This window comes from Parasteatoda tepidariorum, chromosome 9, assembly GCF_043381705.1.
Source record: "Parasteatoda tepidariorum isolate YZ-2023 chromosome 9, CAS_Ptep_4.0, whole genome shotgun sequence".
Classification (NCBI taxonomy): domain Eukaryota; kingdom Metazoa; phylum Arthropoda; class Arachnida; order Araneae; family Theridiidae; genus Parasteatoda; species Parasteatoda tepidariorum.
The window spans coordinates 5,127,494-5,144,186 of record NC_092212.1 but is presented as its reverse complement, the minus strand read 5'-3'; the positions used below and the strand labels follow the sequence as shown (position 1 = coordinate 5,144,186).

The 16,693-nt window shown below is 31.7% G+C and overlaps 1 protein-coding gene across 1 annotated transcript in view; it reads left to right on the top strand.

The window, feature by feature from the left end:
• Positions 1–1,628: 1,628 nt before the first annotated feature.
• Positions 1,629–16,693, top strand: part of LOC107448492 (neurogenic locus Notch protein-like) — a gene marked incomplete at its 3' end in the record, with an annotated part of 51,055 nt that continues 35,990 nt past the window's right edge. Inside the window, 1 exon segment of the mRNA XM_071185572.1 lies at positions 1,629–1,853. Coding sequence (XP_071041673.1) covers positions 1,713–1,853 — 141 coding nt within the window.

Sequence of the window (16,693 nt, the reverse complement as noted above, 5' to 3'; positions counted from 1 at the left end):
TCTGTAAAGGGTTAATATCTTTTTTTGCATAACGCGAAAAAGAAAACAGACCTGCCAACTTCTACGATTTTTGCAAAATATTTTACGGAGTGGTAGACATTTAAAAACTAGAACTTTCAGAATATTTGCAGACTGCACAATTTTAAAAGCTTTATCACGAAAGAGTGGCGTCGTAAATCAATTTTTAAATAATTTATGTGTGTAGTGGTGTGGAAAATAAGTTTAAATGAATTAAAAATAATAAATAAAAACAGAACCATAGCTGCCACTAGAATAAAGTTTAACAAAAGGCGTTGAAAGTTGGCAGCCCTGAAAACGGGGAAAAGAAATAAACTTCTGATAATAAAATAAAACAGTGAGTGAGAAAAATATTGTATAAAGACGTTAGTTTATTGTTAGAATTTATATCTGAAAAAGATAAGGAAGAGATAAAACAGCATCAAAACGATATCATCTAATAGTTTCTTCTCTTTCTTTGACGCAGATTAAGTATGCACCCTGCGGTTCTAGCTTTTTTACTGTCTCAAAAAGTCAAAATATTTAATTAAAACAAACGGAACTTAAAATGAGTAGGGAAAGATTTGTGAAACTATTTTGTTTTTTATTATTATCATTTACTTTTAACTTTACTCATACAAAGGCAGAGGAAAAAGATTTTGAATTATCAAATGCGTTCAAGGATGTTGAAAATCACAGTGCCATCTCCGCAGGTATTNTTAATTTAATTCATATTTTAATCACAACCTATGATTGCATCAAATTTAATACCAATCAATGCTTAAATATCAATTGTGCTTTTTATATTCACGAAAATTTCTGATTATTGCATAAATCATGACTTATATTAAATATCAAATCATGTTTAATTTATCAAGCAAATATGCTTGATCTTCTGTAATGCTACCTAAATGCTGCATAATTCAAAATGTTTTTTAATTCAACTTGTAAATACTTCATGATGAATGGGTTAGGGGCCGCTGCGCGGCCCAGGCACCCAGTTTTAGTTAAATAAAGAGAAGAGAATAGTATTTATGTCATGCTATACCTCTTAAAAAGCAAGCAAAAGTTGTCAAATATTTTCAAAATTTACTTTGTAGTGATTTACCGTTTTTTTTAGTTGTTGTGGAGTGTCCGGAGCAGTTGGCATCTCTGTAAAGGGTTAATATCTTTTTTACATAACGCGAAAAAGAAAACAGGCCTGCCAACTTCTACGATTTTTGCAAAATATTTTATGGAGTGGTAGACATTTAAAAACCAGAACTTTCAGAATATTTTCAGACTGCACAATTTTAAAAGCTTTATCACGAAAGAGTGGCGTCGTAAATCAATTTTTAATTAATTTATGTGTGTAGTGGTGTGGAAAATAAGTTTAAATGAATTTAAAATAATAAATAAAAACAGAACCATAGCTGCCACTAGAATAAAGTTTAACAAAAGGCTTTGAAAGTTGGCAGCCCTGAAAACGGGGAAAAGAAATAAACTTCTGATAATAAAATAAAACAGTGAGTGAGAAAAATATTGTATAAAAACGTTAGTTTATTGTTAGAATTTATATCTGAAAAAGATAAGGAAGAGATAAAACAGCATCAAAACGATATCATCTAATAGTTTCTTCTCTTTCTTTGACGCATATTATGTTTGCACCTTGCGGTTCTAGCTTTTTTACTGTCTCAAAAAGTCAAAATATTTAATTAAAACAAACGGAACTTAAAATGAGTAAGGAAAGATTTGTGAAACTATTTTGTTTTTTATTATTATCATTTACTTTTAGCTTTACTCATACAAAGGCAGAGGAAAAAGATTTTGAATTATCAAATGCGTTCAAGGATGTTGAAAATCACAGTGCCATCTCCGCAGGTATTTATATATATTTTGTTTCTACTTAATGATAAACCAAAATCGAGTATACGATATGCATACGAATTGAGTATATCATGTGTAAACGAATCGAGTATATGATATGTATATGAATTGACTATATAATATAAATACGAAGTGAGTATACGATATGTAAACAGAGTAATAGAGTTTAAAATTTGTATACTAATCGAATAATCGAGAATACGGAAGCATCGAATAATATAGTATACGATATGCATTCGAATCGAGTATATGATAAGTATATGAATCAAGTAATCTAGTATCAATTTGAGTAATCGATACGGTATACGATACGATTCGTGTTATTCACTATTTGATTAGTGTACGATTCGGAAAATTGATTATACGATATATTAATTGAGTAATCGAGCACATGACAAAAGAGAGTTTACTATAACAATACGTAATTCCCACTTGTCTCAAAACTTAATAGTGGCAGAGTTGCCAGCTTCTGCTTTGTAAGAAAGTTTTTTTTTTAAATGTATTTTGAATTAAGACAATTAAAGATGTTTTAAGTTAATTAGCAACTACCATCAAATTTTTCTCGCTATATGCAATTTAATAATATATTGCTAACCAAATTTTGTTTGAAATTTACTTGAGTGAATAGTAAGTGCGCCCACTTTACTTTTATGTAAGGTGTGGTAGAATTACATCTAAGTTTATGATGGGATAAATTATGATCACATGTTCTTTTTTTTTGTCTCCAGTGTTATTTTTAAAGGAGCAGACAAGTGTACGATAAATTTAAACCAATACGCTCTCAATAAACTCGAACAGTTGAAAAAAAAGGATAAATTTGAATTAGTCGTGGTATATTAAAATTATTCGTAGCATATATTTGAAATGCATTCATTGCGTAAATATTTCAATCGAGCTTTGACGTTGATCTTACATCAGATTAATAAAATAAGCAAAAAAAGGTTGTAAGTCTTTTTTTTCCTCAAATAAAAACTAGGAAAAAAACATTTTATTTTTTCTTCTCTAGCTTTTATTAAGTTCAAATGAGGGGACAAAAAATAAGCGAAACTAAAAATATAATTTTGAAAAAAAAATCTGTAGCTTACGGAACAAATCCAATTTCAGATGTGAAATCCCCTATTTAGGTAGGATCAAGGCACTTGTATAAATACAACAACAATAAAATTGTTCCCTAGTGGGAATTCCATGTTTACTGGAATTATATTAACACGTTGAATGCCATGGGGGTCACCGGTGATCGGCACTGAGTTTATTCGTAGCGCGACAGGGGTCACCACTGACCTGCGAAGTCAAGATTATTAGAAACACATAATTCGAGCAAATTTTTATTTTTTTTATATTATTACCATTACTTAAATGGTTTGAAGAAATTAATGCAATATAGAACACACAAAAATAGTTTTATTTATGTACACAGTTTTGTTATGTTTGTTGAGATTTTTTCTTTGGTTTGTGGAGGTAATTTCATGTCACTTGGAGTAAACGTTTTTTCATGTGTGGCTTTATTAAAAACAAAGGAAAGCTTTTAAAACAAAGGAAAATTTAAATAAGAGATATCTGAGTCAATATCGTCATTGTGTGATTGAAAATACAAGTGTAATAAAGTTGCAGCTCATATGATACTTTGAATTCTTGATATGCAGTGGTGGCAAAATTAATTAAAATGAGAAATATTAAATTAAAAATAGCTTCAATCTTTAGAAATGATTAATTTAAAAGACAGAGCAAGTTTCTAACTGTTCATAACTCTGATTTCTTATTGGTGCTACGATTCAGCCATTGCGCTGTAATTGCTGCAAATAGTTCAAAATTATTTTTGCTTTTTTCTATATCATGATTATTTTTCTTTCTTGTTTTCAAAATTCTTAATGAAAATTTCCTCACGATTTCGCAAATCAAGAGGAAAAGATGAAAGGTTTCCTAGGGGAATAAAAGCCTTGAGCCCGACTATATGGCTAGAAGTTGTCACGTGGTGACTCTTAAAAAGTAAGCGTAATTGCCCTTATTCTACAAGTGTTACCATTTAATCTGTTACCAATTTATTAAAACGTTTAATAAAGTGGAGAAGTTACCTATTTTACTTCTTGTTAATTAATGTCAGCGTCCACCAGGAATACTACGGAACGCAATTTTTTAAATTGTATGAAACAAAATTAAATATTTTTATGATCAAAGTAAGATCTTATCCTGTATATCATAAAACGTATTTATATCTTAAAGTGGTATATTTTTAGAATGCAAATTAGAATTAATTTTTTTTAAATTATAATTTGTAGAAACGATGTAATGAAATGCTGTAGTTATCAGAGTTGTTTGTATTCCGAAAATTAGAAAAAATTAGTAGTAAACCGATGCATTTCTATTATTTTCTGGGGAGTATATCGTCCGTGATTACCAAGAATTGTTGAATGTTAATTTTACTGAAAGAACTGTGTATAATATTGTCCCATTCTGCCATTCTGAATGGGACAATTCCGGCCGACTCTTCCGGATTTTCCGGAAGATTTTATTTTCATATTTAAAGTGGTAGTAAATATATATTATTTTTTCTTTTATAATTTTAATTTTGTCAACTCTAGCCAACATGGTTGTCAACTTAAGTTTGCTCATATACAACGTATTTGTTTGCTTAAAATTGAAGTTTTAATTCCATTTTAATACCACTGGGAAAAATTATAATGGAAAGGATTAAAAGTTGGCAGGTATGATTCATCTTGAACATTGAGGTGATGGATTTTAATTTTACATATCTGCTAACCTGTAGGGTCGTTGAAAAAGACTTTACAAAGTGGAAGTGAAACAACAATTATGCTTGGAAATGTTTGTTTTGATTTTGTGATCGAAGTTAAATGATATTCCAATATGTTAGTGGCTTTTAACTTACGGATTTTTGCATAATCTCTTATTTTCACGTGGTACGTAAGTTTTATATTTTTTCACTAGTGCATGATCATTTCATCGGAACTGACGCATGCGCACTAGAAGTGTGCAAGTGCAATTAATTGAAATCTTAAGTACGGGAGCTAATGTAAATTCGCAAAATCTCCCTAATGACTCGTCGTGGTGGTTAACCTTTTTTTTTTGAAACTTTAAACATCAAGATTTAACCCTTTGCGGACGGGTGATTCAGAACAGCATTTGTACAAAATCAGAATCAGGATGTAATTAAATAAAAACGGTAACTTAAATGTAGTCGTTTCTAATTTGACAGACTTACTTTGCTTCTACTTTAATTATTGTTAGTTTAATCATATATATAATCTATATTAATTCGAAGTATAACTAAATAGTTTTATTTTGAACGAAGTAATGGTGAATTAAATAAATCAAGCAATTATAACTCTGTCCACAAATAAACTACTAAAGAATTACTTTGATTACCAGTTTTATCTTTTTACCCTGGTTGATGCGGTTTTATACTGGCACGTATTTGTGACAGTCGGCGCGAAAGGGTTAAAGTGGAGAAGTTACCTATTTTACTTCGTATTTAATGTTAGCGTCCACCAGGAATACTACGGAACGCAATTTTTTAAATTGTATGAACAAAATTAAATATTTTTATGATCAAAGTAAGATCTTATCCTGTATATCATAAAACGTATTTATATCTTAAAGTGGTATATTTTTAGAATGCAAATTAGAATTAATTTTTTTAAAATTATAATTTGTGGAAACGATGTAATGAAATGCTGTAGTAGTTATCAGAGTTGTTTGTATTCCGAAAAGTAGAAAAAACTATTAGTAAACCATTTCATTTCTATTATTTTCTCGGGAGTATAACGTCCGTGATTACCAAGAATTGTTGAATGTTAATTCTACTGAAAGAACTGTGTATAATATTTTCCCATGCATCATGAACATTGAGGTATTGCGATGAGGTGATGGATTTTAATTTTACATATCTGCAAGATTGTAGGGTCGTTGAAAAAGATTTTACCAAAGTGGGAGTGAAGCAACAATTATATTTGGAAATGTTTGTTTTGATTTTGTGATCGAAGTTAAATGATATTCTAATATGTTAGCGGCATTTAACTTACTGATTTTTGTATACTCGCTTATTTTCACGTACGTAAGCTTTATATTTTTTCACAAGTGCATGATCATTTCACCAGAACTTACACATGTGCGCTAGAAGTGCGCAAGTACAATTACTTGAAACGGAGCTAAGGTAAATTTGCAAAATCTCCCTAATAACTCGTCGTGGTAGTAAAACAATTTTTTTTTAAACTTTAAACATCAAGATTTAATGGGGCCAAAACATTAAACGCAACTAAGATTTTATTTTAAATTAAGTATGCGTTATAACTTTTTAAAAGTTTTGTTTATNAATAAAGTCGTAAAAATCAAACTTAATACTGATATTACATAAACATTTACAATAATTAAGTGAATCCAAAACACATGTGAAAACTAGTGAAAATGAAATCTGTCACCAAAGCCATGTAAATGCCAACCCCTAAGCCAGTGTTTCCCAAACTTATGACTTTTGAGTACCCTTTCTAAATTTTTTGTAAAGCTGTGTACCACAAGTAAAAGAATGAATGTATTTTTTTTAAAAATATGTTTGCTTTTCTTTTTTGGTACAAAGTTTTTTGCAAAAATTCTTAAATTTTGGAAAAAAATTCTATGTTAAGGATAAAAATTATATTTTATTGAAATAATCAAAATAAGTAGAATTTTTTTTCAAACCTTTACTATAAAAAAAATTGCACAAAAGTTAAAAATCACAACTGGTTATTGACACCACTAATTATTAACTGTTATATCTGCAAACAATAGCCAATAGAAAAATACGTAATCGTAAATTATTATGGCTAGCTTTGTTTTTTAATAAAATTTTTGAAATTTTCGTTTGTTGCAAGATATTTCGCATAAAAACGTGTACCCCCGCTAAACTTGTCCTGGGGGTACGCGTACCACACTTCGGGAAACACTGATCTAAGTTATAAAATTAAAAACGAGGATGGGACGGGTGGTACGGGGGTTAACATATGTTAAGTCTCAATGGGTGACCATATTACAAATAATGCAAGGTCTGGGATAAATATATACATGTAACACGCAATGGGATTAGATCACAGCTAGGGCTGAAAAGAGTAGAAACTGGTAAAAAATAAATTTCATTTTTGCCTTTTTTTTAATTTCATACTTTAATCACAACCTATGACTGCATCAAATTTAATACCAATCAATGCTTAAATATCAATTGTGCTTTTTATATTCACGAAAATTTCTGATTATTGCATAAATCATGACTTATATTAAATATCAAATCATGTTTAATTTATCAAGCAAATATGATTGATCTTCTGTAATGCTACCTAAATGCTGCATAATTCAAAATGTTTTTTAATTCAACTTGTAAATACTTCATGATGTATGGGTTAGGGGCTGCTGCGCGGCCCAGGCACCCAATTTTAGTTAAATAAAGAGAGAAAGAGACGAGAAAAATTTAATAACAAGGAATTATTTATTATTAAGAATAGGTTTACTTCTCCTGAAAATTATCTATTATTGAAATAGTCCCACTACCAGTGCTTTCCTTTTTCCGTTTCGCTTTCAGGCCAGATCACAACACACCATTAAAAACAAAGGAAAATTGAAATGCATAGCTGCCAACTCTTCCTGTTTTCCCGGAAGATTTTATTTTCATATTTTGAGTGGTAGCGAGACTCCTGTTATTCCAATTAACTTTTTGAGTTATAATGATAATTATAAATGAGTTTGACCACCACTACATATAAATAATTACAATAAATATATAAAAGCATACTAACCAATGCAAAAGCGAATAACAGCGTGATCAAAGTACAATTATATTTTTGTGTGAGATTGTTTTTCGTTTATTGTTTCACTACCACTTGGAAAGTCCATTCTCGGAAAGAGTGAAAGTTGGCAGGCATGGGAATGGCATTCTGAAAAAAGCACACAAAGTTAACCAGTTTTATCCAATTTATGTCAGCAATTTCCTTAAGCAAGCAGCGATTCACGTTTCCTTTTTTAAAAAAATATAAATCTTTGCATATACAGAGTGGCCAATTTTCTCCGGACCACAAATATATATTTTAAAGTGGCAATTTATCAATTCTTGGTTTAATAAATTCAATTTAGTAGATTTTTATCCATCACTATTTCTAAATAATTTGTAAGCTAATGTATTTCACCACGTTATTCTACCTATATCATGCTATACCTTTTAAAAAGCGAGCAGAAATAGTCAAATATTTGCAGAATTTACTTTGTAGTTATTTACCGTTTTTTTTAATTATTTGGAATTGCTCGGAGCAGTTGGCATATAAAATATCGCAGTAGATTAAGAATTTTTGTATTTTCAATATGAAACTATAAAGAAATGACTTGATTGTTTTACCAGTTCTTATAATTTTGGACTAAATAACTGGCAAGTTCATTTGCCAAGCCGCTGTAATCGGTTCATGGTAAACAATAAACCCAAATTTTTAAACTCTACAGATATCTTAGGAAAGAATACCCTTATCCTACAACGCTTTTTTTTCTGTGTGGTATTAAATGTACGCAGAAGTGTCTGAAACAAGTAGAATTCTTATAAAACTTTTATCAGATTTTAACTATTTGCGCACATATCTGTTCAAATTATTTAAGGGTAGGGATGGAAAAATTTTTATAATTCTAAAATGTTAAAATATTTATTTATTGATTCTTCTAGAACTAGAAAAAATATTTTCTGAGAGTAAGGTGTGAAGTTTTCGTATTTTCCCTCTCTATGTAACTCGAAAGAGGGTTACATCCATCAAAAAGATATCCGCTAAGGCTAGTAATGTCCCAGTGCTTGATACAGGAGTTCCATATGGCTTTGTTTGAAATGAGAAGGATACGGAGATACGCATTTATAGTCGTAAACTCAAAATTGGGTCAGATATTCAATACATGCTGTAAAATAGAAGAAAAAAAAAACAAAAACTTAGCTACCACTAGAAAAAGTTTTCTCAAAAAGTTCAGAAAGTTTGCAGCCCTTGGTCATTAAAGGGTCAATGGATTTAAAAAGAGCAATTTAATGAGATGTGTTCCCTTTGACCTAGGCCTAGTGGTGAATTTATCTTATATATTTGAGAATTGAATCGATAGTGGTTGACAAGTGAATTAGACAAACCAATCATATTCATAAACTAATTTTTAGACATATATTTGCAACCACTTTCTTATTTTTCCTAGTTTCTAATAATTATAAAGGATTTTCGCAAAGTGAATTGTCCCCATAGTGGTTCATTATGGTTTGACCGTGTGGAGGTTTTGCGCTATGAAAAAATACAAATAAAATTTAAGAAGCAGCTTGCTCAAAATTTTAGATGAGAATATAAGCATGAGGGTATTCTTTTTGCAGGTTGAATGGACGTAGCAGTTGAAATTTTGTTTTCTATAGAATTTTAGTTAAAACCGGATTTGAAATTTATATTGAGATCTTTTAGCTGAAGCTGGCGTTGAAACTGTGATGAGGTTTGAAGTTGATGTGATTTGTCGAGGATATATGTGTTTTATCAGGTTGATGAAACGATTTATTTTAGTGGTTATGATACGAGGCGTCAAAAGTGAAATGTGTTGTTATTGGCCTGTATTTTTTGTTTTTTGCTGTAGTTTTCAAAGTTGAATATTTCACTGAATATTCAGTTTGTCAGCTCACTGTATTACATTTTGAAGCTTTATCCACGAAATCTGCATTTAGTTTATATATATATATATANAAGCTCATAATTGGGCCGGCTGTTAAACTCTGGTAATAAAATGAAAAAATAAGTATACAATACAATTTTTAAAAAAAGGAACGCGTTATTACATTGCTGTTGACCTAATTTTCTCTTTCATTGCTGCCGTACATCTTCATTTCATTTCAGTCTAAAATTGCATTGCCTGGGGGCAACATTATATACATACTCTTTACATAAAGCGGGAAAACCTCACACGGTTTACCTGACTCCAAGGAGACTCTAAATCATGATCCGTTTACCTCTAAGGATATTTTTCGTCAGCATCGTGGTCTGTGCGAGTCTTGTGCGGAATTCGAGTCAACTAGCCATCGCTACTATTCAAATCCGGGTCACTTCATTGAGAATCAACCACTCTATCCCCTGAGCCCCCACAGCAGAAGCGTAGTAGTTGGCAGACCCCTAAAAAGTTGCTATTTTCAATCTTTTTTTAATAAATTTTGGTATTTTATTACTCACCACTTTCTGAATTCTTGATCGTCCCTGACTACTCTTGATATATTAATATTAAATATTTTTGGCGAACAATTGGGAGCCAAATCCTCAGTGGGAGGCGAGTGTTCTATCCTCTGAGTCATCACAATCCAAGCACAGTAGTTTGCCAACTACTATGCATAGTAGTTTGCAACTACAATGCAGCCCACTCATAGTAGATTGCCAGCTACTATATACTTTAGAAGATAGTAGATTGCCAACTACTATATACCTTAGAAGATAGTAGATTGCCAACTACTATATACTTTAGAAGATAGTAGATTGCCAACTACTACTACTAAAACTTTTAGTAGCAACTTTTTAGTAGTTTGCCGACTGCTACTAACGAGTTTCTATTTTCAATCTCTTTTTAAAAATGTTTGAATTTTATTAGTCACCACCTTTTGAATTCTTAGTCGCTCCTGGGAGTCTCTGAATATATTAATCTTAAATATTTTTGGCGAACCACTGGGTGTTTGAGTATAAATTGTTTCTAATTATGTGTTTTTCATTTTTTACTCCCATTTCAGAGAAATGCACAAATCATAAAGAATGCCATAATGGTGCTGTTTGCGAAGAAAGAGAAGGGGTTGACAAATATTGTTCTTGTGAGTATGGAACGAGCGGAGATTTCTGTGACATCATCCAAGAGTGTGTCGACAATCCTAACCTGTGCGGTGATGCGGGATGCGGATACAATACTCGACTTCGACGTGCATTCTGTTATTGCGACGACATCAACCAAAGGTTCGACTGGTCATCGAAAAGCTGCGTTAATCGAAGTAAGTCAACCAGAAGGTTAATTCCTATTCTTTCTTTATTCGAAAGCTGGGATCGCAATTATCTCGACTTGTTATACCTTTAAATACCTTTTCCTTAAATACCTTTAAATACCTATCATAAAAGGTATAAATACCTTTTATGATAGATAAATACTCTCTTTCTATTCTTGTGCTAACTAATATCTTTATTTCAAAGTCTGAACTATCTAAATCATTAATGTCTATATCTAAACCATTTTTCTTCGATGAGCTGTTTTTTCTCTAGACATGGCTCAAAATGCCTGTAAATAAATGCAAATAAGTCAGCAACTTGATATTGTTTGGTTTCCTTAATCATTCTTTACTTTACGTTAGTGTTTTCGATAGTCAGACTTTGATAGTCAACAGCTGTTTTTATGCTATTGCCACGGGTTATAGAAATTTAAAATAGTGGCATTAAAATTAAGTTGTAATAATTTAGATTTTTGAAAACCAATTTTCCGTTTAGTATTCTGAGAGTCATCTGATGAGTTACGATTGTAATATACACAGTCACTCCGATGTCCGGGACTCGCAATGATTACACTTAGCGTTTAAATAAGCAAGGAAAGGGGAAAACGAAATGATTCTTTTAGTTGTTAAGTTTGATTTAGCCATCGGAAAGCTGAAATTTATGCTACTCTCATTTGATTTACACACTTCATGGGACATGTCCATTTTCTTAAACACACTTTAAGATCTGTGTGCATATTCTGAATCATCCATTTCTATCTGTGTCTGTTTTCTACGCTTTTTGAGCTGTGTCCATTATATTAAACATCCCTTTTGGTGTATGTCCATTTTCTGAAACACGCTTTTTGATCTCACTCCATTTTAAATACCTTTTTTTTAAATCTTCCTTTGCTTAAATATCTGGAAAAACACGCTTTTATAGCAGTGGCCATATTCTGCAACACGCATTTTGATCTGTGTCCATTTTCTTAATTATGCATTTTGATCAGTGTCCATTTTTATAAACACGCTTTTTAAGCTTACCAGAAGCTTTAGCTCACTGATTGTCTTTATGCGATATTTCCTCTCCAAGACTTCGTAACGTTAAAGTAGTGCACGAAAAAAGAAAATCTAGTAACTTGAATTTATCATGCATCCGGGCTTCAATACTCCACGCTACCCACCCAAGGAAGAGAGTTTCTGTGCCCAAACCTGCTGAAATTTAATATGACAGACAGAAATTCTCAAAGATTTAAAGCCGAGATTGGCGAAAGGAAACATTAAATAAAATATACCATCTTAAACTATATCATTATTACTTATTTAGGGATATAACACTTCTAATAACGTTTTACATTATTTTTTATTCTTAACTGAATCAAACGGGTTTCAGTATACAGTAGAGCAGTGTTCCCCAACCTTTTTATCACCACGGACCTGTCAACGTTTGATAATTTTATCGCGGCCCGCTGGGAGGGACGGACGTTGATTGTTTATATTTTAGATTATTTTGATTTATTAATTTTAATTTAATTGTATTTAAACATGCGTTCAAAATAAGATTACACCAAAAAATAAATATAAAGTGATTTAACATTTTAACTTATTAAAACGTTAAATCAATGAGAACCATGAGTTTGTTTCTTTGTAATGAGACGGTTCCATCTGGGGGTAATCGGAGACAATGATACATTACAAACATTAAAAAAATTATGTCATTACCTTCGGGGCCCCCTTTTTTTTAATTAAATAAAATTTTAATTGAACATAGATATTTTTAATTAGGGGTATAAACCTAGGAATTTAAATTCAGTTTCAATGAAATGGGCGGCCCGGTACCATTTGATCCATGAACCGGGGGTTGGGGAACACTGCAGTAGAGCACCGATTACTATGGGGCAAAGCTTATACCGATAACTAAAAATCCGGAAAATTGAGCAACTTTAAAAAACTGCTCCATGAAAATGCTTTTAATTAACTTCCCTTCGCACTTTTTTTCGCGCATATAATTTCATACTATATCGTATTACAAATAACGTGTTTTAAACTATTGAGTTTTATACATTTTTTAAGCACCTTTGTCCCGCATTGAATAAGGAGGAAAGAATGTGAGGATCTTTTCAAGGTCTCCGAGAGGCAAAAGATGTCATTTTTCGACCCATTTCAGATTTTCTGGAGAAAAAAAAGCATGGTAAAAGAAAGCTTTCAAATTTTACAAAACTTACAGACTATTATTGTTATGAAGGCGGTGTGTGTGTGATCGCCATTATTAATATTATAGTGGTGGTTGAAGTATTGCCTCGAGGAAAATGAATAAAATCGTCTAAGTAAAAATTTGATTTATTAAGTAAGAATTAATATATTCAAAATGGCCATATTTAAAATATACAAATCATAAAAAAAAAAGAAATCCCTCAAAGGGATCAAAATAACATTCCCTACATCGAGAAGTTTAATGAAACTGGGAGGCACAAAGCATCCCCAGTCACCACAAATTTGAAATTGAAAGTGAATGAATTTGTTCCTAACAGACACAAGAGCATGGAGAAAAGATTCAAGATTGGCGAATTATTGAAATATAACTTAGCCAAAATAAAGTCAACCCTCCATAATCAATATTAGGTTTGAAAATACTTCGGGAGTCGCCAACAAGACTGTGAGAATTATTATAACCATTTAGCTGAAACATATTTGTATTAGAAATTAATAATAAAGAGTTATAAATAGATTTTTGTTTTTGATTAGGCGTGGCAGTGAATTAATGAGTCTACATTAGTATTGAAATAAAAAGTTAGCCANTAAATAGTCTGCGCGGACTGCTTATAAAAGACTGTGCGGAGGCTATTTGATGTAAGAGGTGATGGCTGAACTCGTATTATGTGAGGGAAAATTATCCATCACACAAATGTCCCTTTATAACAAATATTATTTCATTTTTATTTGAAAGTCAAATTATTTATGTTTTATCTAGTCATATCGACTAATCAATAAAATTTGGAGCATTTATATAAAAGCTACAACCTTCAAATATCAAAATTTTAACTAACAGCGAGTTTTTCAAGGGGGATCAATTGATATCGTTATGGAGAGTTTCAACAAAAATCATTTTCTTCAAAAATACTATAAAAACCTTTTTTCTCTACGGCCTTCAATTGGTTTTTAAAATCCTTACTTGAAAGAAAGTACCTTTTCGTTCACATTTCCCTCATTCATCAACATTATCCTTCATCATTATCTAATTCATCATCATCTAGTTTTTTATCATTATCATTTACAATTATCTAATAATTTTTGTTTTTAACTTCCAGCTGAATGCAATAATAACGAAGAGTGCAGCACCATTCATGGCGCATGCGCTGATCGTTGCCAATCATGGGAACAATGTAATTACACAGACACTGAAGACAAACGGACTTGCCACTGTGTAGAAGGGACCAGTGGTCAAAATTGTGAAGTTATCGACGACTGTTTCAACAAAATTGTTGATTGTGGAACAGGAGATAACGTAGTCTGCAAATATTTCTACAACATTGGAGTTGGAGGACATGCGTATTGCGAATGTACAAAAAGTGGCCAAAAGTTCGATGAAATCAGTAAAAGTTGCAAAGGTAAATCAAACAGATTTAATAAAGATATTGACATTTATGTGTAGTACCTAAGCATTTACCTAAGTTACGACACTTTCTTCATGCGCATGTTGTTTAGTGATGACCAATCTTTTGTATTTGTACACACACACCCACACACACGCACTCGCGAAAAACATCTTTATTTTATTACATATTACATGTATAGATAGATAACGATTAGATGTTATTAAAAATTTTCTATGCACGAAATATTCTGAAAGCACAGTCTATTATTAATAATTGAACTTTATAATTAAAAAATTTTTTTATTATTAAAGTTTTGAGAAGGGTAACAATACATTCAGTCAAAGTTCCTGACTTATTACTAATTTTATTACACGTTTTACTTAATGAATTTTGAATATATTTTTACCATTCCTTGGATCTATAATTCATTCGAGTTATTACAATTTATATTTTCAAGTGTGATAAATTTCATTTCAGTTAATTCTCCTTTTAATTAGGATTTTAATTTTATAATAGTAACTATTTGTCCACTTTCAACTTTTATGTCATAGAAATTAATTGTATTAAACATTTCTACTATTATCGATTTGTGAGAGTGTGTGTGCATTGGCGTAGACAGATAAAATTTATTGGGGGTGGGACCATACTTGGATTGCTTACTCTACAATATATATATTTTTGTGTGTGATTCCGAAATACACAGACACATAGATTAATAAAAGTAACTAACTTTTTCTTAATGTAATACAAAAACCTGACAGCAAGCATAAAATAATTATATTTCCGATTATTCATCTACCACTGAGGATATTTTACGTCAGCACTGTGATCGATGCAAGCCAGATGCGGAATTTGTTTCAAACAGCCATTGATGAGAATCGAACCCAGAGCACCTCATTGAGGAGTGAGTGCTCTGTCCTATTAGCCACCACGACTGCCCCAGGGAGAGTATTGTTAATTGATGCATAATATTTGAAAATATATACTATCGTAGGAGTTATATAGTCAAAAAAGTATTGAGTTTTTAAAGCATTTTTTCCCTTGTTATAAATTAATACTTGTTTATAAATTAATATTTTTTTAAAAAATCCAGTTATATTTGGACAAATGTTTAATTCCATTGAATTTTCGCTCTGTGGCTGAATCGAATGGATCGTTAAATTGGTAAAATTTTTAAAGAGAACAGATATTCAATACTTTGTATGTAAGTTTTGCATAGAAATCCAATTTTTTTTTTCTCAAATCGTTTTTAAAATTTTATTTTTGTGACCTGAAAATAATGTTTCTAAATTATTTCTAACGAACAAACCAATCATTATTATAGTCAGGCAACATAAGCCAAAAGCACAAATAACAAAAGAAAAACGCTGTAGAGGAGCCACCCCTTCTACAGCGGATCAAAATTGCAATGGTATTTTTACGGATCATCCTCAGGGATGTTTCCAAGACCGTCGCCCATTGTGCAGCTCTAGCATAAGGTAAATAAAGTACCTACCTGTCCTTCAGCACTAAAAACATTAGCATTACACGAGCAATCTGTTGTTAACAACCTCCTTCTCCAAGTACATATATTAGATGTGACAATTTAACATCCACTGATAGATCGGTTAGCCTTCGGAGGCAGATAATTAGAAATAGAGGGAACTGTATAACAGCCAACTCTTACATATTTTGCGTCAGATTTTATTTTTATATTTAAGGTGGCAGTAAATTTTATGCTTTCCAGGGGTGTAGTTTTAATGTGTGTTAGAGGGGGGGGGAATTGGTTATCTCCATCTGTCGTGGTTGTTGTCATCGGCCATTAAAGTAGATGGTGTGCGATTGTTCTTGTTTTCCAGTGGCGCCCTCTATGGCCAAGAATTCGACTTCTACCACACCCATACGTCACACCTGTTTATAGATCAAATACATTCATTCATTCATTCAGAGATCGTAATTTTGACCTACACAAGAGAACGATCCATCTACCATTCAGTACCCCCAGAGGTATGAAAACATGGAGAACTTTGTGACCCAACTGATTTAATCTGCCCCAGTCACCATTTACAACATGGGGAGTTTTTGGCCAGCTGGATGCGAACTCTCGTTCTCACAAACGTGAGTCCAGTGTCCTGCTAACCTGGCTATCCTGGTCCTATCTCACTCTAATATATTCTAAACATTTAAAATGAGCAGCTGTGGCTCAGGGCCCGCGATGGATAGAGCGTTCGCCTTCCAATGAGGTGAACGGTGTTCGTATCTCAGTCGATACGAATTCCGCATCCGGCTT